Source organism: Serinus canaria, chromosome 7 (assembly GCF_022539315.1).
Source record: "Serinus canaria isolate serCan28SL12 chromosome 7, serCan2020, whole genome shotgun sequence".
Taxonomy (NCBI): Eukaryota; Metazoa; Chordata; class Aves; order Passeriformes; family Fringillidae; genus Serinus; species Serinus canaria.
Window position 1 is genome coordinate 10713253 of NC_066321.1, and position 19310 is coordinate 10732562.

A 19310-nucleotide genomic window follows, 5' to 3' on the forward strand; every position below is an offset into this window, starting at 1 on the left:
GGTCTTTTGATTTTTGGTTTTTGTTGGTTTGGGTTGGGCTTTTTTTATGCTGTTTATGGAATATTACCAAACGTACTTAAGCACAAGTGGGGTTGGTAGGAAAAGGGAGCTCCACCCTTCCCCATGTTACACACTCTGGATAAGCATTTACCTTTCTTAAAGTGGAACCTTTCTGAAAGAGGAATTATTTGTATTTCAGGTATCCTCCGTGGGCCTGTCTTGGAAGCTAGATCTGCAGCCGCCCTTCAGTCATGATTGTTTCAAGATTAAAGGCCATTTCCCTGTCATTGCCAAGCTTTTTTCTTCTTGCTTTTCATCTCTCAGCATCACAGAATGTACCTGAATACACTGAAGCTGAACATCAGCAATGCGTTAGGAAAGAACACCCCACAATTGCTTTTGAAGGTAAGAGCTTCTATTCCTGTTCCAGATTCCAATTGGATGATCCATTTAGGTTTAGTCTGTACTGTTTTTCCTTACAACTCTGATCCACAGGCCAGGGGAAGTGGCCTGACGAATCATTTTCCCTTTGATGCTTAACAGTGTTTTAATTCTGAGGTTTCACAGCAGTCACTTAATCCAGGCCGTTTTGGGACTACTGGTCTAAGATTCTCAATTTTCTACTCTGTTACAGGCTCCCTGTGATCTTGTGCCATGCTGAAACCGTGTTTCAGTTTCCTTTTCTCTAACTGGTTTCAGTAATGCCTCACCTGGCTTGCTGAAGGCAGACACTTAACAAGTGAAACGTGATAGAGAATTTGGACACACTTGAATGCAAGAGAAATTAGTTGATTTAAAATTGCAGGGAGTGGCTGTGCTTTTGTTTGTAGCATTCCTAGTTTGGATTGGTTTTGTTATGTATTTGTCACCTGGGCTAGTAGTTTTTCTGTCCTTCATCTGGGCATTTAACTTGAATGTGAGAGGGGGCTTTTGTGTTGCAATGGCCTATTCTTTTCCTGTTCTTTTGAAGAGTGGGATTTCTCTTCTCCTTATCCACTCAGATTTTCCATAACCGTCCATGTCATCAACTGTTGTCTGGTTAATCTGTCCACTTATCCAGACAGCAGCTAGATCTTTATATTGGCACCACTATTATTTGAAAATTCACTCCAGACTAGTGTGTTCAACTCAATGTGCCAGAATCAGCAGCTGCTGAGTCTCCTTGCTAAAAATGGTTTCCTCTGAAATGTTGGAATATCGATTTTGTTTCCCATTTAAAACTTTGCAATGCATCTCCAGTTACATTCTTTGCTAAAGGCAATTGAGTACCTTGCAATGTGTCTCTAGTTAGGTTCTTTGCTAAAGGCAATTCAGTTGTGGTTTTGTGACCTTTGAGATAGGGTTTCCAGGAAGAAAGTAGTCAAAGGCTTCCTTGCTGACCTTTCAGGGTTCTTCTAGAGAGCTTTACTATTCTTCACAGAGGAGGAAACTCTTGTCTCTTAATTTGGAAAGTTTAAGAGATTTCTTGTCTGTTTTCCATTATCCATGCCTTAAAGGTTTAAGTAGATTAAAATAAATTAGCAGAATCTTTAAGCCTACATGATACAGCATTGGCTCTAACCTTGGTCTGGGAAATAAACCTTGATTTTTGTTGCTAAATAAATCTAACCATCTGTTTTAACTGGGGAGGGCCAAAAGGAGAAGCCCTTGCTGTTAAAAAACAGTGAAATTCAATTCAGTAAATAAAAAAGTTATGAGAATATTATAGGTATGGAAAAGAGAAAAAGTGTTGCTCTCTCAATTAACCAGGAGCACCAAACTTTGAGTTTACAGAGGATGTGTCTGTGCAATCCTGCTCTGAGGTAAATCATTCTGCAGGGAATATTAAATCCCCTATTCCTGAAGTTGAGGAATTGGTGGGCATTTCTTGGCACTCAATATGAGTGCTACTCTGCAGAACTGATGGTTGTGTAAACACACTCATAATCTGCCAGTTTGCTTTGTTTTAATAAGGCATGAATATTTCACAGGAAAAAAAAATCTGTCCTCTTATTCCACTTGTTCTTGTTCCCTTCCTTTTTTCAATGATAGAGGGCACAAACTGGTGAGTTAATTAGAACCTGACAATTGTGCAAAAGAAAGAAAGATTGAAAGTGCAGATGCATCAAGAAAATAACCCAGATTATCATTTGAGATTCTTAAACCTAAATTAGATTCAGAGTTATGTCTTTTCACAGCACCTGTTTCCTTGTGATTGTTCACGATACAGTTTCATCTTGTATTTTCTGCTGGAAAGCTCAGCTGGAAAACACACTGTAGGAATTAAATTTAAAGGCACCTTTTGTCCACTGCACATAAGGTCTGGTGAAGAGGGCTCACATGTCCAAAACCACATCTCAGTTCATAATCTGATTTCTCTTAAAGCTATACCCTGTTCTGATGCCAGCACATACAGGTTTAGGCTACAATGGTAGACAAGTAGGGGAATCTAAATTTTATGTGGTGTTCCCAGATTGCTCTGAGGATATCTCTGCTTAACAGTGTGCCTCAGGGGCTTTCTGTGGCTCTCCAGATGCATCAACTCATGAATCACAACCTTGTACACAATGGGAGTGTGGAATGACTGAAAGAGTGACCCCAGCAGAGCCCTTCTGATGCTCCTGCTGCCAGGGGAAAGGATTATGTTACACCAGCAATTTTCTTTGAATGGGCCACAATAATAATAAGGCCTCTGACCATTCAGTCATACAGGGTACATTAATTTACTGCCAGAATGAATAGGCTAACAAAACAGTTTATGTTACAAAGGGGTTGAATAACTTCTTTTTCACAACCTTGCTAACCAGGCTCCCCATCACCAGACATATGGGATGCCATACTATGTTTTGTGTTCTCCAGTCTTCAGTTCCCACTTTGCTTGTGCTCAGTCTCTTTTTATTATACTTTACCCCTAGATTATATTCTTAATATCCAGTTGACTGGATAATAGCCTTGTTGTAGAAGAACCCAAGTAAAACTTCTTTCTACTTTCCCCTTATTTCCTGAGAAATTCTGTATTTTTATGTTCTTATTGCATCTCATCCACACTAGCCAATCATCTGTTTGATTTGCTTTGTAACTCTTTGTCTTGTTATGGGAGTGGGTAAGAAAGGTAGAACCCAGTACATGTCCTACCCATTTAAGCAGAAAGGAGATTATGTATATGAAATGCTTTAACTTTAGCTGTGTTCAGACCTGAAGAAATGTGTGTTTCTTTACAGACTCCATTCCCAAGATGGTTTGTGCCATCACATGTGACACAGAGAAAATGGCCTAGACAAGTCAAGGGGCATACATTCTGGTTCTAGATGTACATACTTTAAATGCTAAAGATAACATTTGCCCTGCCAGGAGAGATGTGGGCTGGGGAGGGAACATGAGCTGAATGGTTTATCCTTGCAGCCTGAATGAAGATCCTGAGGGACACAACAGGAATTTTGTGCTGCAAGCACTGTCCTGTGTGTTTGCACAGTACCAAACTATCACAACGGTGCCCCACCTTCCCTGGGGCTTATAAATGGTGCTCATTGTACAGCTCACCAGCAATAATAACATACCCAGTCTGGACTTTTCATAATTAGATTGTTCTACTCTGTGCTTATAGGAAATCCTGTTAAAGTTTGATTTCCCTTGTTAGATCAATAAGAAAATGATCTTCTGCTTCCCAGGAGGCTGTTTCTGGGTCTTACTACCTATTTGACTGTTAGTGGCTAGCTACATCAGGGATGTTGCATGCTTGTTTGTTTTTCAGTGAGTTGAGAATTTAGTGAAACAAGTCAAGTGTATTCTTAGTGTATCCCTTTTTATTTATACATGCATGTACACATGCTTCCAAGTCCCATTTCACAAAACAGTTTGTCATCCCAGCACAGGTGCCCCGTGGTCCACTCTGGTAAGCCAAACACCAGAGAATTTGTTTCTCCTTCTTGTCAATCATGTTAATATTTCTTGTTTTTTTCTGTATGGGTTTTGCTGCCAATAGATCAGTGCCTGCATTTGCAATTGGGCTGTGCCTGTGTCCTACTGTCCTGACTGCCAGCAGTGTACTTCATTGTACAGGTTTCTTGGATATAAAACACCCTTGCTATTCCTTAAAGATATTTGGAGCTCCTTTGTAACATGCCTTTTGGGAAAATGAGAAACATCTTCCATGTTATATCTTCCTTCCTTTATAAGGTTTCTTATTTCAAGAGCCACAGCCATGGGGGATGTGCACTCATGTTTATAATGGCTGCAGAGTGTTTGGCTTCATCTTGTTTACCAAGTGCTTAAAACTTTGCAAACTCATCTGTGCTACGTGAACCATTTGAATGTTCACAACTTCACTGGAAATGAGTTGTAGACAGGCTTCCACTTGCAGTTCTTTCCAGTTATTTATTTCTCATTAATTTCATCCATTAAATCAGTATGCTCAGGAAAAAGTATGATAACTTCACAGGTTTTTCTCTGTTCTGTCTCTCAGGACTTTTTCCCCTGGGTCATGGCAGTTATGATAAGCTGGAAGAACATCATTTGTCCTTGCTTTAATAATTGCAGCCTGTCTTCATCCATAAAAACACTTCAGGTGATCCCACATTGAGGCAACAGACAGAGGGGGACTTGGTTGAATAGCTTAGATATCCTCAGGACTGCAAATCTCAGCTTTGCAGACTGTATCATCATGGACTGTGTGAGTTCTCAATGTGTGGCAGGTGATCCATTGTCTAATCCTCAATCTCTCCTAGATGCAGACAAGTTGCTCTGTCTGTTGCCTCAGGTTTTCAAAGTGATTTAGTTTGGGAGTGTTTAAATCTGGGGGTTTACTTCAGACTGTCTGTAATTATTACCTCCTACCAGATAAATGTGATTCAGATGACTTGAATGTAGTTTGCTATGCATTTCCTCAATATTTTATTTTTTTAAACAACATTTTGTTGAAATGTGTCCAGTTTAAAACACTGAAACCTGTGGGGAGCAGCTAAATGGTTTTTTGTGTTGAAAGCAAAAGCTATTTTAACTTTGTGGGCTGAAGGATAATAAGGTAGGATTTATTTGTGTAGAAAGTTCTTTACATTTCACCAAACACTCCCACTATTGTTGAATAGGTTACTAATACATTATTCCCTGTATTCTATACTGATGGAAAAAAGGCACATTAGCATTCATCCAAAGGCCAGCTGGGAAAGCCCCATAGGAAATTCTGGTCAAGATATACACTTTTCTTGAGCAAGTGAGATTTTGACAATCCAAACTAAAATTCTAGCTAAAGAAGGATGAAGACTGTGAGGTGAAGTATTAGAGGTGTATGTAAGCATTAAGGGATGGCACAATACATTATGGGAGAATTGTCTTCTAGCTCATAGCCTTGCTGCTCTTGGTTCTCCATGCAGGGAGCCCAAACATTAAGTAACGATGGAGTTTCAGCTGGAAACTGGTGGCATCCTGTGGGTGCTTCTGAACATTTGACCTTCAGTGCATTTCAGTATGGATTTTGTTTCCATTAAGCAAGGCTTGTAGCAATGATGTCCAAAGCACTTCACAAATAATAGCAATGAGACTTGACTGAAAAAATTACTCAGTGTGCTGTCTCTTGGGACCTCAGGAAGAAAGGGAGGGTTGGAAGAATGCCCTTCATTCACAAAATGCTTTAGATGGAATGAATCATGAGGAGCAGGAGAGAAAAGGAAGACTTTGCAGTGAACATTGAGGAAGTGAAGTGATGGAGTAACTTAACATATGGGAGTGAGGGAAGGTAAAACTTTAAAGAGGTACAACAGGTCAAGTGAAGGAGCAGCCTGTGACCATGAGTGGTGGTGTTGTTGAGAGGGAGGCTTCCTCAGCAGCAGGACTGAGTGAGGTAGACTCACAGTGTGGAGGAACAGGCACTCAGGTCACCATTCTGCATGGACCGAGGCCATGAAAAACTCATGTGAGCAGCAGAGTAGCTGATTGATATTTTCCAGAGGTACCACTGGTGTAACTGAGGCTAACAGCAGTATATGCATGGTCCTGTCTTTGGCACAGGGGCTGGATCTAGGACATAGAGATGGGCAGCCTTTTTTTTTTTTTTTTTGATCTAGGGCACACATCAGAGAAAAGAAAAAGGGTGGACATCTAAAATGAAGTGCATATCTTCTTTTTCTGTGGTTCAGTGCAAACAAAGACATCCCTTGGAGAGACTTCATTTTCAATTTCAAATCTTACTTAATATAGTTCCCTAACTGAACAAGTTTGTGATACAGCAGTGGTACAGCAGACTTCATTTATTTAGCACATCTGCTTCTGGTGCGTGTTAATGTAGCACATTCTTCTAAAACCTTCCATTCAAAGATGGCATTATGTTTTCATAAATTTCACTTTAGTACTAGCAATCCCATAAGAAAAATTCTTTTTTTTATCATACAGGGTTCACCCTGGAAGCCTACAGATAGTCTCATCTTACTCAGGTTCTGAATATGTACTTTTCTTGAAGTCCATGGGGTTGTTTATAATTAGCCAGTTTCCAATTTAAAACACAGATTCTAATGAGAACAGCCTAATTTCAAAACTCTTTCAGGAATTTACAGCCTGTGCTCTCCTTCTTTGCTCTAACTGCCTCATGGTGGGAGTTTTGTCTGCAGAAGACAAAGAGTCCTCGTAGGCCTGACAGCTACACAGCACAAACAGTGCATTAAACTGGGCATCTCCAGTTCAGTATTTGGTTGGCCAGCAAAGAGGATCACCTTCTGCTTCAGATATTCCCCACAATCAGACACTTCTGCTTCTGTGGCAGATCTGGTTACCCGCAGAAAAAAAATCAAGGAGAGTTTAGCCCTGCTTTCTCTGCTTTCTCCTACCTTCTCAGTCGTGAAAATGGTTGTCCTGAATATTGCACCACCTCTACTGGCACTAGTGGCTGATTTAGACATGTAACTGTAAGGATAGTGAAAAAAATTTGCCTCCAAGTGTGGAGAAGACAGACTGCAGGAGCCTTTAATGATGACAAAGAGGTGTTGATTTTTTTTTCCCCATCAGACTGCCGTGGTTGTAGAGGCCAGGATGCAGGCTGCTTTCTTGTCTGAAGAGAGGGATTATACTGATCAGAATGTCATAGGAAGCTGCAAGTGATGCATGAGCACTCACTTTATCTTTCTCAGTAAGGGAGATTGCGTGACAGCTGTGGGGCTTGTCTCAGTAAACAACAGATCACAGTATTTAAACACTCTGCAACATCCTCAGGAAAACAAGTCTTTGGGTTTGCTCACAGTGGGGCTGTGTGTGTCACTGCTCAGCCAAGTTTCACCAGCGGGTGGTGGGGCACAGGGCTGTGGCCACATGACACTGCGCAGTGCTCTGTGGTGCTGCAGGCAAGGTTCTTGAGGAGGGGAGGAAGTGTCAGGGTGGTGTTTGTCCCAGCTGACAGCCAGCTGAGGAAAGCCAAATTTATTCTTTCCATAAAGTCCTGTGATATGTAGACACACGCCTTTGGTCCTGTAAATCTCAGGGAGGGCAAATGGGCATGCTTATGTCTCATGGACACACATCCATATCCACCACTCTTGCAGCACTGTGGCATACCCTCTTGCTCTTTATTGGCCATAGTCAAGGAGAACCTGATGTGGTGTATTTGACTGACCATCCCTGGAGTTATTTAACAGAAAAGTAGATGGAGCCCTTAGGGATGTAGTTCAGTGGTTTAGGGATGTAGTTCAGTGGTGGACTTGGCAGTGCTGAGTTAATTAACTTGATGATCTTAGAGGTCTTTTCCAACCTAAATGATTTTATGTTAGTTGGGGATTGAGGTCTTGGTGGGCCTGAGCTATAGGAACCATGTTGAAGAGGGAAGAAGCTCTCTCAAGTTACAGAACTTCTTTCCCAATCCCCAGCCTGAGGCCTGGGGATTTACCAAGTGAAAGTCTCCTGGCTCCTGGAAGCCTCCCAGCTTTGCTCAGGTCAGGTCTGGATGGAACTTCTGCCCACTCTTCACCATGTGCAAATTAGGAATGTGAATTGTAGTCCTTCAAAATCCTTCCTTGATGTGGCCCCAGGACAACTTACCAGCACACTGTCCCATACTGGAAGTGAGCACTAGTTCATGCTTATTATTTAGTGTATGCTTTATCTCGGACTGAATCCCTGGGTTTTTCCTCATATATTGGTGTGGTTTGCCAGCTGTTCCATATTACTAATAAAAAAGTAAATAAACAAACAGTTATAATTGTACTTTTGCAAAAATTTGGTTTGGACTAAGTTCTTAATTCTTCATATTGAAACAATTTAGCAACATTTGTTTTGAAGAAACGATTAAAATTTAGGAAATAAAAGAGTCAAAATGCTTGGTATGCAATATGCAATACTTAGTGCCTCCTGTACATCATATGCATTACAGATAATTACACCTTGATGCACCAGCCAGTATCCCTAAACTCATTTAACAATTGGAACCATTGAGACATTAAATAGTTTCATGATTTGTTCAAGACAGAGAACTCCTGTGTCAGTACTATTGGTCTCCTGGGACCATGCCTAGATCTTCAGCTGTCATTTCTTTCTTGGGATGGAAGAAGCTCAACATGATCAGTTCAGAGAGAAGCTGTAGACATTTAGAGAATAGGCATAAAATCATCCAGAGCTTTAAATTTTACTACGTTTATTGTGATTTCTGTGGCTCTGTGGAGGCAAGACCTGAGTCTTTGGTTTGGGTATTTTTTTCCTTCAGCATGATAAAAACCAGAGCCTTTTCTTTTGTGCTGTTCTATTCCTTGTTAGCTGAGGGATAGGACTATTCCTTCTTTTACAAGACCAAGATAAAAAGTCTTATTCTTTATTTTTCCAGTCATCTCCTATCCACATATTCTGGGACACTTTGGAGAGGGATATTAGCAACTCTTGCTTCCTGGATCTCATGGAAAAGGAATGGCTCACTGCAAGCTGCTATCACAGTGACTCACAGGCCACTCATGGGTTAGTTCATTGCTCTTTCATTTGAGAAGGGGCTTTGTAGTTGGTCAAGACAGGAAAAATTGTTTGAGTGGGCAGGAAATGAGGTAGAAACATGTCTAGAAGGTGAAGACTGCTAGGAAAGAAAGCAGGAATGGGAGGAGAGGTGAATATGGGGTCAGAAGGGTAAACTGAATGAAACCATGAAACTGAGACAGCTGGAAGAACATGTGAGTTGGGTTTAGCTACTGAGGGGAGAGAGAAGGAAACTGCTGGTTTGGCCCATTTTGTAGGAGGGCATGTATTCTGTCAACCACCTTCTAAATCCTCAGGGCTGTGAGTGGAGATCAGAGATTTGAGAAGACAATGACACGGGAAATTGCAGCAGTTGGGATGAGGACATATTTAATGTACAGTTAAAGATTTCAATGGATCAGGTTTAAAGAAAGAAAGAAAGAGAGAATACCAGCAATGAGGTGGAGGTGGTGATGGGAAGACAAGACAGCAGGGTGATATGCACGTGTAGGAGGACTTCTGGGGTAAAGCCAGATTGAGTTTTTGGCCTCATAAGTAAAGTTGAACTCTGAGTGCTGACACATTTGTTTGCTCAGCTCTGCCCGTGCAGCAAAAGATTTCTCCCTCCCCTGATAAATTTCCTAAATTGTGGAGTGGTTTTGCATTGTGGAGGCTACTCTTAAAACTCAGCATGGAGTGGGAGTAAAAGTTAATGTCCAAAGTCTATTGCACTAACCTGTGGTGCGACCTACAACTGAGAGCTAAAATTTAAAATGAAGCTGATATTAAAATATGATTCATTGACAGTCCAGTAAAGATAATGCTGTAATTTCATTGGAATGTCTATGCATTCTTGGAAATGTCCACACTTGAAGCATTTGAGAAGACAGGTGATAGCATGGCTGGGTAATCATTAGCTTTCTCAGCTTTGGTTACAGGCTTGTTTGCCTTGTCTCTGATGGGTCTGGTCAGGGGCCCACACACAACAGAAGCTGTGGCCTCAGTCTTCGCAGGCAACTGTCTACTTCATGGAAAAGCTCTGAATTCTGAGGATAATTGAAGCAGAGGATGGTCTGAGATGGTAGGTCTGATTCTGAAAAGGGGACATTTCGTCAGTCTGTACCAAGAAGAGAGCCTGAGGCCTTTCCTTGTTTTACAATATGATCTACATCTCTTGGTCATGGTTCAAATCCAATACTGAGAGTCCTCCAGCCTAGTGGGTGGTCTGAAATAAAACTGAGTGGTTTAATCACTATACATCATCTGCCCTGTGCCAAGGCTGAAGCGAACCAAAAGGGGATATTGTACAAGTTACAGGAGTCATGGCCATCATCTGAGCCTTGCCAGGAGTGCTCCACTACTCACACACAGTAATTAAGCATGTCCTGAACTGGTAAGCTGAGTTAAGAGAACTTAGAAGAGACTATGCTGAGGCAGTAAGGGAATCATTCAATGTGTGATCAAGTTAGCACTGCACAAAAGTAGGTCTGAGTATCTGCAGAACAGGTACTTCTTTATTGCCATTGAGTCTGACAGGTCCAAAGTGCTGTGTATGCTGTACTTCATTGCACAAACTTTTACTTTTGAATCAGCCTGTTTTACAGAGCCTTACATAAGGTATGGGATTCAGGTTATCTTTTCTGGAATGGGGACCCTCTGAATTTATCTCTCAAAAGGTCTTTTTATGATCTCTTTGAAGCTTTTCCATGCAGTTCTAGGATAGGAGCATGGTTAGTCTGTGCTCGTGGGTATACCCTCATTTTACACAAAGAATCCTTGGTCCTGTTCAGTTTAGTTTCTTTTGCTTCAAATAGGAAATCCTTGCTGAGAATTATTTTTTAAGAGCTGTTGTTGAATAGCACTGTAGGTAGCCATACTCTATGCACCTACAATGGCTTTGCAATTTCAAGGCCTGGGCATTTAACATCTCTGCTCTTGTGTGATGTGTGCTGGACACTCAAAGCTGTTACAGCCTGCTGGGGATGGGAGCAACATGGGGCTCAAGTGAGATGAAGCAGTGAATGCTGTCCTTCAGACAGCTCAGTGTTTACATGTTTCCTTCCTCCAAAACACACAAAGGCTGAGGTGGGGAGCAGTTGCTTTTGAGGAGATGAAGGCTCAAGTATTACCAGGTTCACCATATCTTTAGAAGGTGATCCAAAAACCATCAAACACAGTGGAAAACTGCCAATGATTTGGAAAGCTTTTGTATCAGGCCCTTAAACCCAGCTCTTGCAAATTGGCTTGCTGTGTTTTGTGCAGCTGAGTAATCCTGGTCCCAGCCCTGTGCTCTCACGAAGTCAGAGCAGAGCAGTGTGCTGGAGGCTGCAGGGACCATCCTCTGAAATGGCAGAGGGCCTCTTTTCACCTTGCCATAGGCTTGCATAATAGCTGAGCACCGCTGTGCCTGCAGACTTACATTTCCTTCAAAACTTTGTCTTCTTTGCAGCTGGATACCTGAGCCACCTTGAGCCGTAGAGGGACTCGTGGAGCTTTAGAGGTTCTGAATCAGATATCTGGAGATGGATGGTGTTGGAAACTATTAAACTTTTGTTCATTGGTTTTCATGTGGAGGAAGTGAGAGCACGGATCTTTAACCCCCTGGAAGTGATTAGAGACGAGAAGCACAAAGGAGGCCTTGATGAATATTTTGCCCCTAAGCCATGTGGTTCCAAGTTTCCCGTCTCCTGCTGCCGACATGCAAAGCCAGAGCCTTGGTTTTTAATTTTTCATACTGTTTTTAAACAGATACTTTTGCAAATGTAAACATACCCCAGCACTGAAGGTTTCCAGCCAAATTAAGGAGTCAGCACTGGAAAAATCAACCTTCAGAAGAAGGTCAAATACAAACAATCTCTGGAGTTCATTGGGTCCATATGTGTAAACTTCAGCTAATATGGGGTGGACCTAGGGCAGCATTTACCTTGAAGTACTGAGTTAGTTTCAGAGTGAAGCTGAAAAAGTTTTTAGGGATGCCTGTGGTCTGAACAGTAGATTTGAACATGTTGAATAAAAAAGACCCACGTCCTGATTCTTGGTTGCAGTTGCACTCCCTCAACAGGAAGAAAAAAGTTTGGGAAGGAAAATGTGCCATTTGGCATTAATTCTGACGACTTGCATTTATACATTGTTATGTGAAACCATGCTGGGTTTAATAATCTCCAACTACATGCCTATAAAAGCTTAATTTTGCCATGAGGATGCATGCCTTTCAGCCTTTAATTTAATAACTGGGAAGGGTTTCTTTATAAGTTGTACCACCTGCAGTACTAATAGAAATCAAGACACTGCCTGTTATTTCTTGGGCTTGATTGACATTTGAGCCAACTTGGAAAGATTCAAGCAAACTACTGCCTTTAATTTTTAAAAAAATATTTTTACCTGTAGTTTGTCAGATCTTGCCATTAAAAGGAAGCACTGATGAGTGTACCTCTCTGAAGTGATGAGCTTTTGCTTAGAGCAGCAGATGAAGAAATATTCTTCCTGCCACTGCACTCTAATAGTGGGTTAGTTAGTGGGAAAGAGTCAGTAAAAGAGGAGGTAAAATGACAAGAGAAATTATGGCCTAAAAGCAGGATCCTTAAAAAGTATCATCATTATATAGCAATTCTCTAATCCTACCCCCATCACCAAGAGAAATGCCAGAAGATCTGCAGCACATCAGCCAGCTAACCTGCCTGAAAGGTGTTATTGTTGCTGGTTCTGTTCTTGGCTCAGAAATGTCTCTGCAGCTAAAGAGCCACAGAAAAAGAAGTCAGAGTCCCATTAGGAGAATGCCAGAGGTGAAACTGCAGTGCCTCCCTGGTGCTAGTACATCATTAAGGGTCCCAGAGGAGTGTAGGAGGATGCTTGAAGGTTAGAGGAGTTATTCCTTAACTCATGCCTTTTCATTGAAGAGCAGAGGAGGTACACGTGTTGTGTGTGGTTACACAGTGTGACAGGAATGCTGAGAAGGGCTGAAACCCTCCAGCCCCAGCAGCAGAGTTCTTATTACTGTAAGGATGGAGGTCTCACCACCAGAGGGGCCCTGGCAGTGTCCAGTTAGGCAGGGCATGGGGCCAGGCCAGATGGTGTCCAGCTCCACAGTGAGGGACTATAAGAGCTGTTTTGAAACATGGTGCTGGTGGGGGCAGAGGCAGAAGCTCCATGTCAGGGTCCTGCTTTGTAAAGAGAGGCAGGCTGTGTAGAGTTCAAGTACTTTTTATATGTGTTTTCTTAAGGTTTCAATAACTTAAGGGCTTGATTAAGGTTCATCCATCCCTGGAGGGAGAAAGGACTTGAAATTGCAGCACAAAAATTCCTGTGTCAAAGGTTTCAAACCATTACACATCTGTAATCCTGTGAAGCATGCCAAGACACCACAGGCCTTAGTGAGATTCCTCATCAGCATTGTCCTCTTGCCCCTGTGGAAAGGGAAACTAATGCCTGCAACACAGTGTTCAAACCTGACTGCCTTCAGTGAGACTTATATCCCCAATTTATCTTTGGGGATGTAAAATGATGTGGAAGATGTTTTTTTCGGAGCTCTCTTGAACTGGTCTGAACTACATCATTATTGTTATGAGTCATCAGGTCACTGGCCTGTGTGGTGGTGTCCTGTTGGCATGAGACCAGAAGATATTACCTTCCATGCTGAGCCTCCTGGATCTTCAACAACCAGTCCTTGAATGAGACAGGACTACTTGTTAACAGGTCACAGCCAGGTTACAGTCATACTCATTTGGTCTCATCTGTGCCTTGCCCCCTGAGGCATTTGGTATTCTCCATGTATTTTACAGCCAGAGTGGTTAACAAAATAAATTCTCAAGAGAAGTCCTCACAGTAAAGCTGGAGGACTTTCTGAAAGACATATTTAAATCTATTTCCAGTTATTTTGTGCAGTAAAGGTGTAAGGTGAGAGATTGAAATTCTGTGATCTGTAATATACACAAGGTCAAAGTTGGTGGTGGTATTGAAAGATAGGATGCTGTGAATGCCCTAGCATCATGCCTGAGGGTACCTTAAAACTAGTATTTCACCTTTTTTCTTTTAAAACAAGTTTATATATATATTTCTTTCTTACAACAGGACTTCCTGCCCTAGATTGCTCAGTTGATGTAACTTCTGAAACAGCTTTGTCTTCTTGAGCAAAGCATAGTCAGATCTAATACTTTGCATTTAACCTGTGTGATTGCATTTTGGACAGTTGCCTAGATGAGCAAATCAAAGGCAGTTGATAAAGTCAGTCTCAAGCCTTTGCAATTGCTCAGCCACAAAGATGCTGTGATGACACCTAACAACCCACCATCTAAAAATGAACGAAGGATTTAGCTGATAGGCTGTGAAATGCTAGGTAAAGTGAAACATAGAACCTAAGACCTGAAAGAGAAAGCAAAATCTGTCATTGAAGCAGCTAGTTCTTGAGTGCAGATCACTAGTATTCTCTAACTTGGTTCTTCATCAGTTGGCACAACCTTCTCTTTCTGGCAGGCAGCAGTTTCCCTTTGATTAGCACAGAAGGCAAGGCTGGGGAAGTGTTATGGCAGGCAGCCTCATCCTTTTACACCACTTAATCCTGACACTGAAGATGTTTCCTCAGTTTAAACTTAGTAAAATTGAGCTGCTGTTGTCTCTGAAACCAATACTGACACTCCATTGTGGATGTGAAAATAACTGCTGAGACGGCCTTGTGTTTATGTGTGGGTTTTTTGCACATTCTGACGAGAATCAGAATAAATAGAAACACTTTAAAGAGGTTATTAATTAGCCTTCCCCTGACAGATAACTCAGCAGGAAATCCATTAGTGGATGTCTGGGTGAACTCACTGCTTCTGGAGCAGCTTTACTGTTTTCTGCTTTCTCGTTTCCATTGCAGATCTGAAGCCCTGGGTGTCGAATTTCACCTATCCAGGGGTGCATGACTTTTCCCAGCTTGCACTGGATGCCAACAGGAACCAGCTCATTGTGGGAGCAAGGTAAAGATAATATTTTGATGAGTCTAGGGTTGCTGCTCAAGCTCCTTCCCTTCAGGTTCTGGCTTCAGAGGAGAGTGTGTATCCAGCTTATGTGGCCAGTTTCCCCCTCGGAAAGAAAGCTATAATTTATGTAGAGGGATTTAGACATCCAGTATAATTGCAAAGAAGAGAAAATTACTAGAATTAAAAAGGAAAAAAAAAAAAAAAAAGATGCTATCAAAATGACTGGTTAATGAAGCAGAATGCTGGCATCTCACTCAGTATTGTAAATGTTAGGAGAGCTACAGTAAATCATTCTGCATCATCCCTCTGCCAGCACAGAATTTGACTTTATGGTTTATTTGCCATGGCAAGACTTTTGCTCAGAACGAGGTTCATCTATACACCTTTGAGTAAGTGATAGAGCCAAAGTGAATGGTTGTTTTCTTCTCTCGTAGAATCCACGTCAGAACCTCTTTGCTTCATCTGGCTGATGAAGTCAGGTCCTCACCCAATGTGTTCTGGTGCAACTCTTTCTTCTGGCACACTGTATATAATTATCATATATTTTCCTTTATTTTTAAACATTGTTTTATTTAGGATGTCACAAAAGGAAAGGGGAAACACATAAGATAAGAGCAGGCAAGGTCTTAAAAATTTAGAGCTGCATTTGTAATGGGGAAAAGAGCTATGCTTCAGTGAAAAAATATATATCAGAAGTGGTTCAATCATGAGTCCTAACAGCAACTATTTTTTAATGCATAATAAACAGATAAGACAAGCCAAAAATAAAAATATACTAAGCATGGGCTAACAAATCAGTTGAAGTATAACACTTAGAACATTGTGGTATCAGATCTGCTCTTAACAAAAATGGAGAGAGAGTGCTTTCTTCCCAGTGTATTCAGCAGTAGAGGACAGGGACATGAGGAACACATGTGGAAGAACTCATGGTATGAGCAATAGAAAAGAGTAAGATATGTAGCAGGAGGAGAGTTTTATGCTTCACAGAAACAAGTGAAATGTGATTTAATAAATATTTTCTGCTGGTATGTGTGCAGTAAATAATAACACTTACCTTCCTGTAGCTGTTCAAATTGCCAGAGGCCCTCCTGCTTTTCATACAGAAACATTTTACTTTTCAAGCTGATGCTTTACTTGTGCAGGGATCTTTAACCAGAAATTATTAATATTTATTACTTCAGAACAGCTTTGCTTTGGGGATGGCTGTGAACAGTGCCTTCTGCCAGGCATTGCTCAGGCAGGGTGCTCTGAGGAATTTGTGGTTTACATAATTGGGCTGCACAGCAGGTTTCCCTTACCCCTCCCCAAACCCCACAGCACGTCCTGAAGGGACTCTCTGCCTCCCTGAGAGCCTGTACGAGCGTGGTTAGACAGGGGTACAACATCATCACAAACAGGGGAGTGACAGCAAAGCTGGCTTCCCGGTGGAGGTACACTATATTGCAGGGTATGGCCTCATGAGGAAGCTGTGACAATTATTTATAGAATTTGCTTGGAAAAGTCAGTTTTCATGAAGCACTACCCACCTGACTGGGAGACTGAAAGTTTCAGCGATGCTGCACAGCTGCACTGAGCAGTGCAGGGTACATTTAATGAAGATGTCATTTCCCAGGGTGGTTTTTTTGGTTGGATACACATGCTTTGTGTGGAGAAAGTGGGGAGTGCTGAACACATTTCCTCATCTCAGCTCCACCCTGTGGAAGGTGACGGGGAGAGATTCTTGAAAATGGGGTGTGGATGGGATCCCTGCTGCATCATGGCTCCGGGTGTGCTGACCTCCTGCTGGAGCTGTGTCTGAGAAATGGGAAGGGGAAGTAAAGCCTTTTCTGTTCCCTCCTTCCCTGATAAATCCACACCTTGTTCTGGACTATTTTTAGGGGTGATTTTTTGAGTCATTAGTTGCTCGTGCACCATCTGCTTGAATTTGCAAATGAAACAATACCTCAAAGAGATAGGAGCTGTCTCTATCTATCTTTTGCAGGGTGTAATTTATGAAACTTAAATTTAAATGTTAACCATGTTTAAATGTGCTGCTGTAGATCATATTAGTAGTAATGCCAGCTATTCTGGGGTTGTGGAAGGAGTTTGGGATCAGGGTGGCGTTTATAAGTACTCCCACTTCTCAATTTCCTGGTTAACATCATTCTCTTAGATGATAGAGTTATAAATTATTTCAGACTGCTTCTGTCTGTCTCTATTTAAAAGCAGTATGACCTCACCACAGCATCTCTTTGGCTTGGTTTGTCCTGTGTTTCAAAGCTTCATAGAAAATGCTTCCTAGAAAACCCAGGGGATCACAAGAGTTTTTGGTTTCAGGAATTGGACTCAGCATGAGTGAAGCTGTAAGAGGTATTGAGGGCATGCCATACAGACAGGGAGCTGGAATAACATGAGACTTGGATTTTTAAGCTTTATCCTTATCTAAGAGCCCTACTTAAATGACTGGTGCTGTCTGAAAGTAAACCAGAGGAGTTTGATAACTCCACTGCACCAAACACCTGCCAAGTTAAAAACCCAGAAACAAAAGAATTAGTTTCAAAAGCCCACCATGGTTTCTAAGCAACGTATTTACTTGTCACATCATTTGTAAAATCCAAATGCTTGAGAGAAAGGATATGAATAGTTAGAACATTGTAAATCTACACTACCCATATTATGAGTCACATTTCATTAAGTATAAAAACACACATTTCAAAAATTCATAACCTTCATTTTGACTCACAGTTCGCATGTTTTGTTTTTGTTTTGGATATAGTGTTAGTGTTTTAATGTACTGTTTTTCTTCTGTGAATGAGTGATTGTTTTGAAATATTTGCTGCTTTTTTCAGCCCTTGTGCACAAGTGATCGCCATTTGAGCTTACTTTAATGGGAGGAAAAACTATAATCTAGACCTCATTATTGGTGAGAAAAAAGTTGAAAATACGGTCACAGTGATTTCACCTGTCTGTTGGAGAAGCAGTGCTCTGCTGTGTCACCTGTGCTGTAGGCAGGGTGCCCAGGCCCCAGGGAGTGTGAGTTTTGTGGAGGAGAGACATAGTATAGCTGTGACATTCCACCTCCTCAAGGAGTCTTACTCCTTGAGACTGTCTCATTGCTGGCTGGGCACAGACAGAAGCCAGTAAAGAAGTGAAAGACCCTGCTTGGAAGCAGGCCAAAAATCATACTTCACAAGGGCTCCCTGGTGAGGACAACATAAAAGGTGTGAAGGAGGGTGGTTGAGACACCGTGTGACAATCTGGCACAACAGCAAGCTGAAGGGAAACAGCTTGGACAACAGGAGGGTGGCACCCAAACAAACGACTGTACAGAGAGTGGCTGAGAAGTCCTAAGGGAAATATTTGACTTTTCCCAGAAGGAAACTACAGGGGTGTGAGCTCAGGGGTAGCCTGATGGGGCTGCGGATGAGAGAGGCAGGGCTACAAGGGTCAGTCATTCACAGCGAGTAGAGGTATTACTAAAGAAAACCAGCCAGAAAGCATCATGGCCAGAAGCCCTCACAGTTCTGCCTGCCAAGAGGGCTGTCAGCTCCATCAGGAGATGGGGGAGGATCATCCCTTAGGCTGTCACACAGGGAGGTGCAGCTCGGGAGCCCTTGTCACAACTTGCTGTTACCAACAAGAGCCCAGAGGTAGAGAGGAGGGAGCAAAAGCTGCATCAGGGACTCAGAAGTGGCAGGTAAAGTGCATGCCATTATGGACTGCCAGACTTCTCAGCAATAAATGTAAAACTACTTAGCTGCAGATGATGCAAATCTTGATGCTGGACAGAAGTGATTTTCATACTTGGTTTAGAATGATCTGAATGTGCCTGTTACTGCCAAGTAGATAGGTGCAAGGGAGGAGATAGCACAGAGTCATAGAAAGGCCTGGGTTAATAGGGATCCTAAAGATCATCTAGTTCCAGCCTTCCCACCATGGACAAATATGGCACCCACTAGATCAGGTTTTCAGGGCCCCACTAAAGCTGTCCAGGGAGGGAGCATCAATATGGCTGGTCTGGGGAGCAGGGAAGGTGCTGTATGAATTTTCAAGCATTGTTTTAGGAGAAGCAGCCTGGGCACACCCTTTTCTTACTATTATGCTTCTGGCTGTATAAAAGTATCAAAAAAGGTCTGGATCATGCAGGCTTAGGAGCTGAAGGCTGTGTAGAATGACTGATGTCCCAAAAGAGTTCCTTCATGTTGCAGCTTGCAGAAATATGGCAAATTGTAACTATATTCTAGGACCCTCAGCCAGAAGGTTTGGCACCCTGAGTTTATTGAAAATCTCTGGTGTATGATTGATTAGTCTGTCAGGTACCAGGTTACATGCAGATTTGTGGCCAAATACAGGCTCTTTCCTGCCTGTTTGGCAGAATGCTCCAGAGCACTGCAGTAAAATGCTCAAAACCTGTGCCTGTCAGAAAATATCACTCTTACCCTTAGGCACATTCAATCCTGTCCACATCTGGGCTGCCACTAA

General features: G+C 42.0%; 1 protein-coding gene across 3 annotated transcripts in view; it reads left to right on the forward strand.

Moving 5' to 3' along the window:
- Positions 1 to 19310, forward strand: part of SEMA5B (semaphorin 5B) — a 266007-nt gene that overhangs the window by 132098 nt on the left and 114599 nt on the right. For all 3 annotated transcript variants that reach the window (XM_050976873.1, XM_018911345.3, XM_018911347.3), the window contains 2 exons: positions 200 to 405; positions 14747 to 14846. In XM_050976873.1, coding sequence (XP_050832830.1) covers positions 252 to 405; positions 14747 to 14846 — 254 coding nt within the window. In that variant the 5' untranslated portion in view covers positions 200 to 251. The remainder of the gene's footprint in view (positions 1 to 199; positions 406 to 14746; positions 14847 to 19310) is intronic.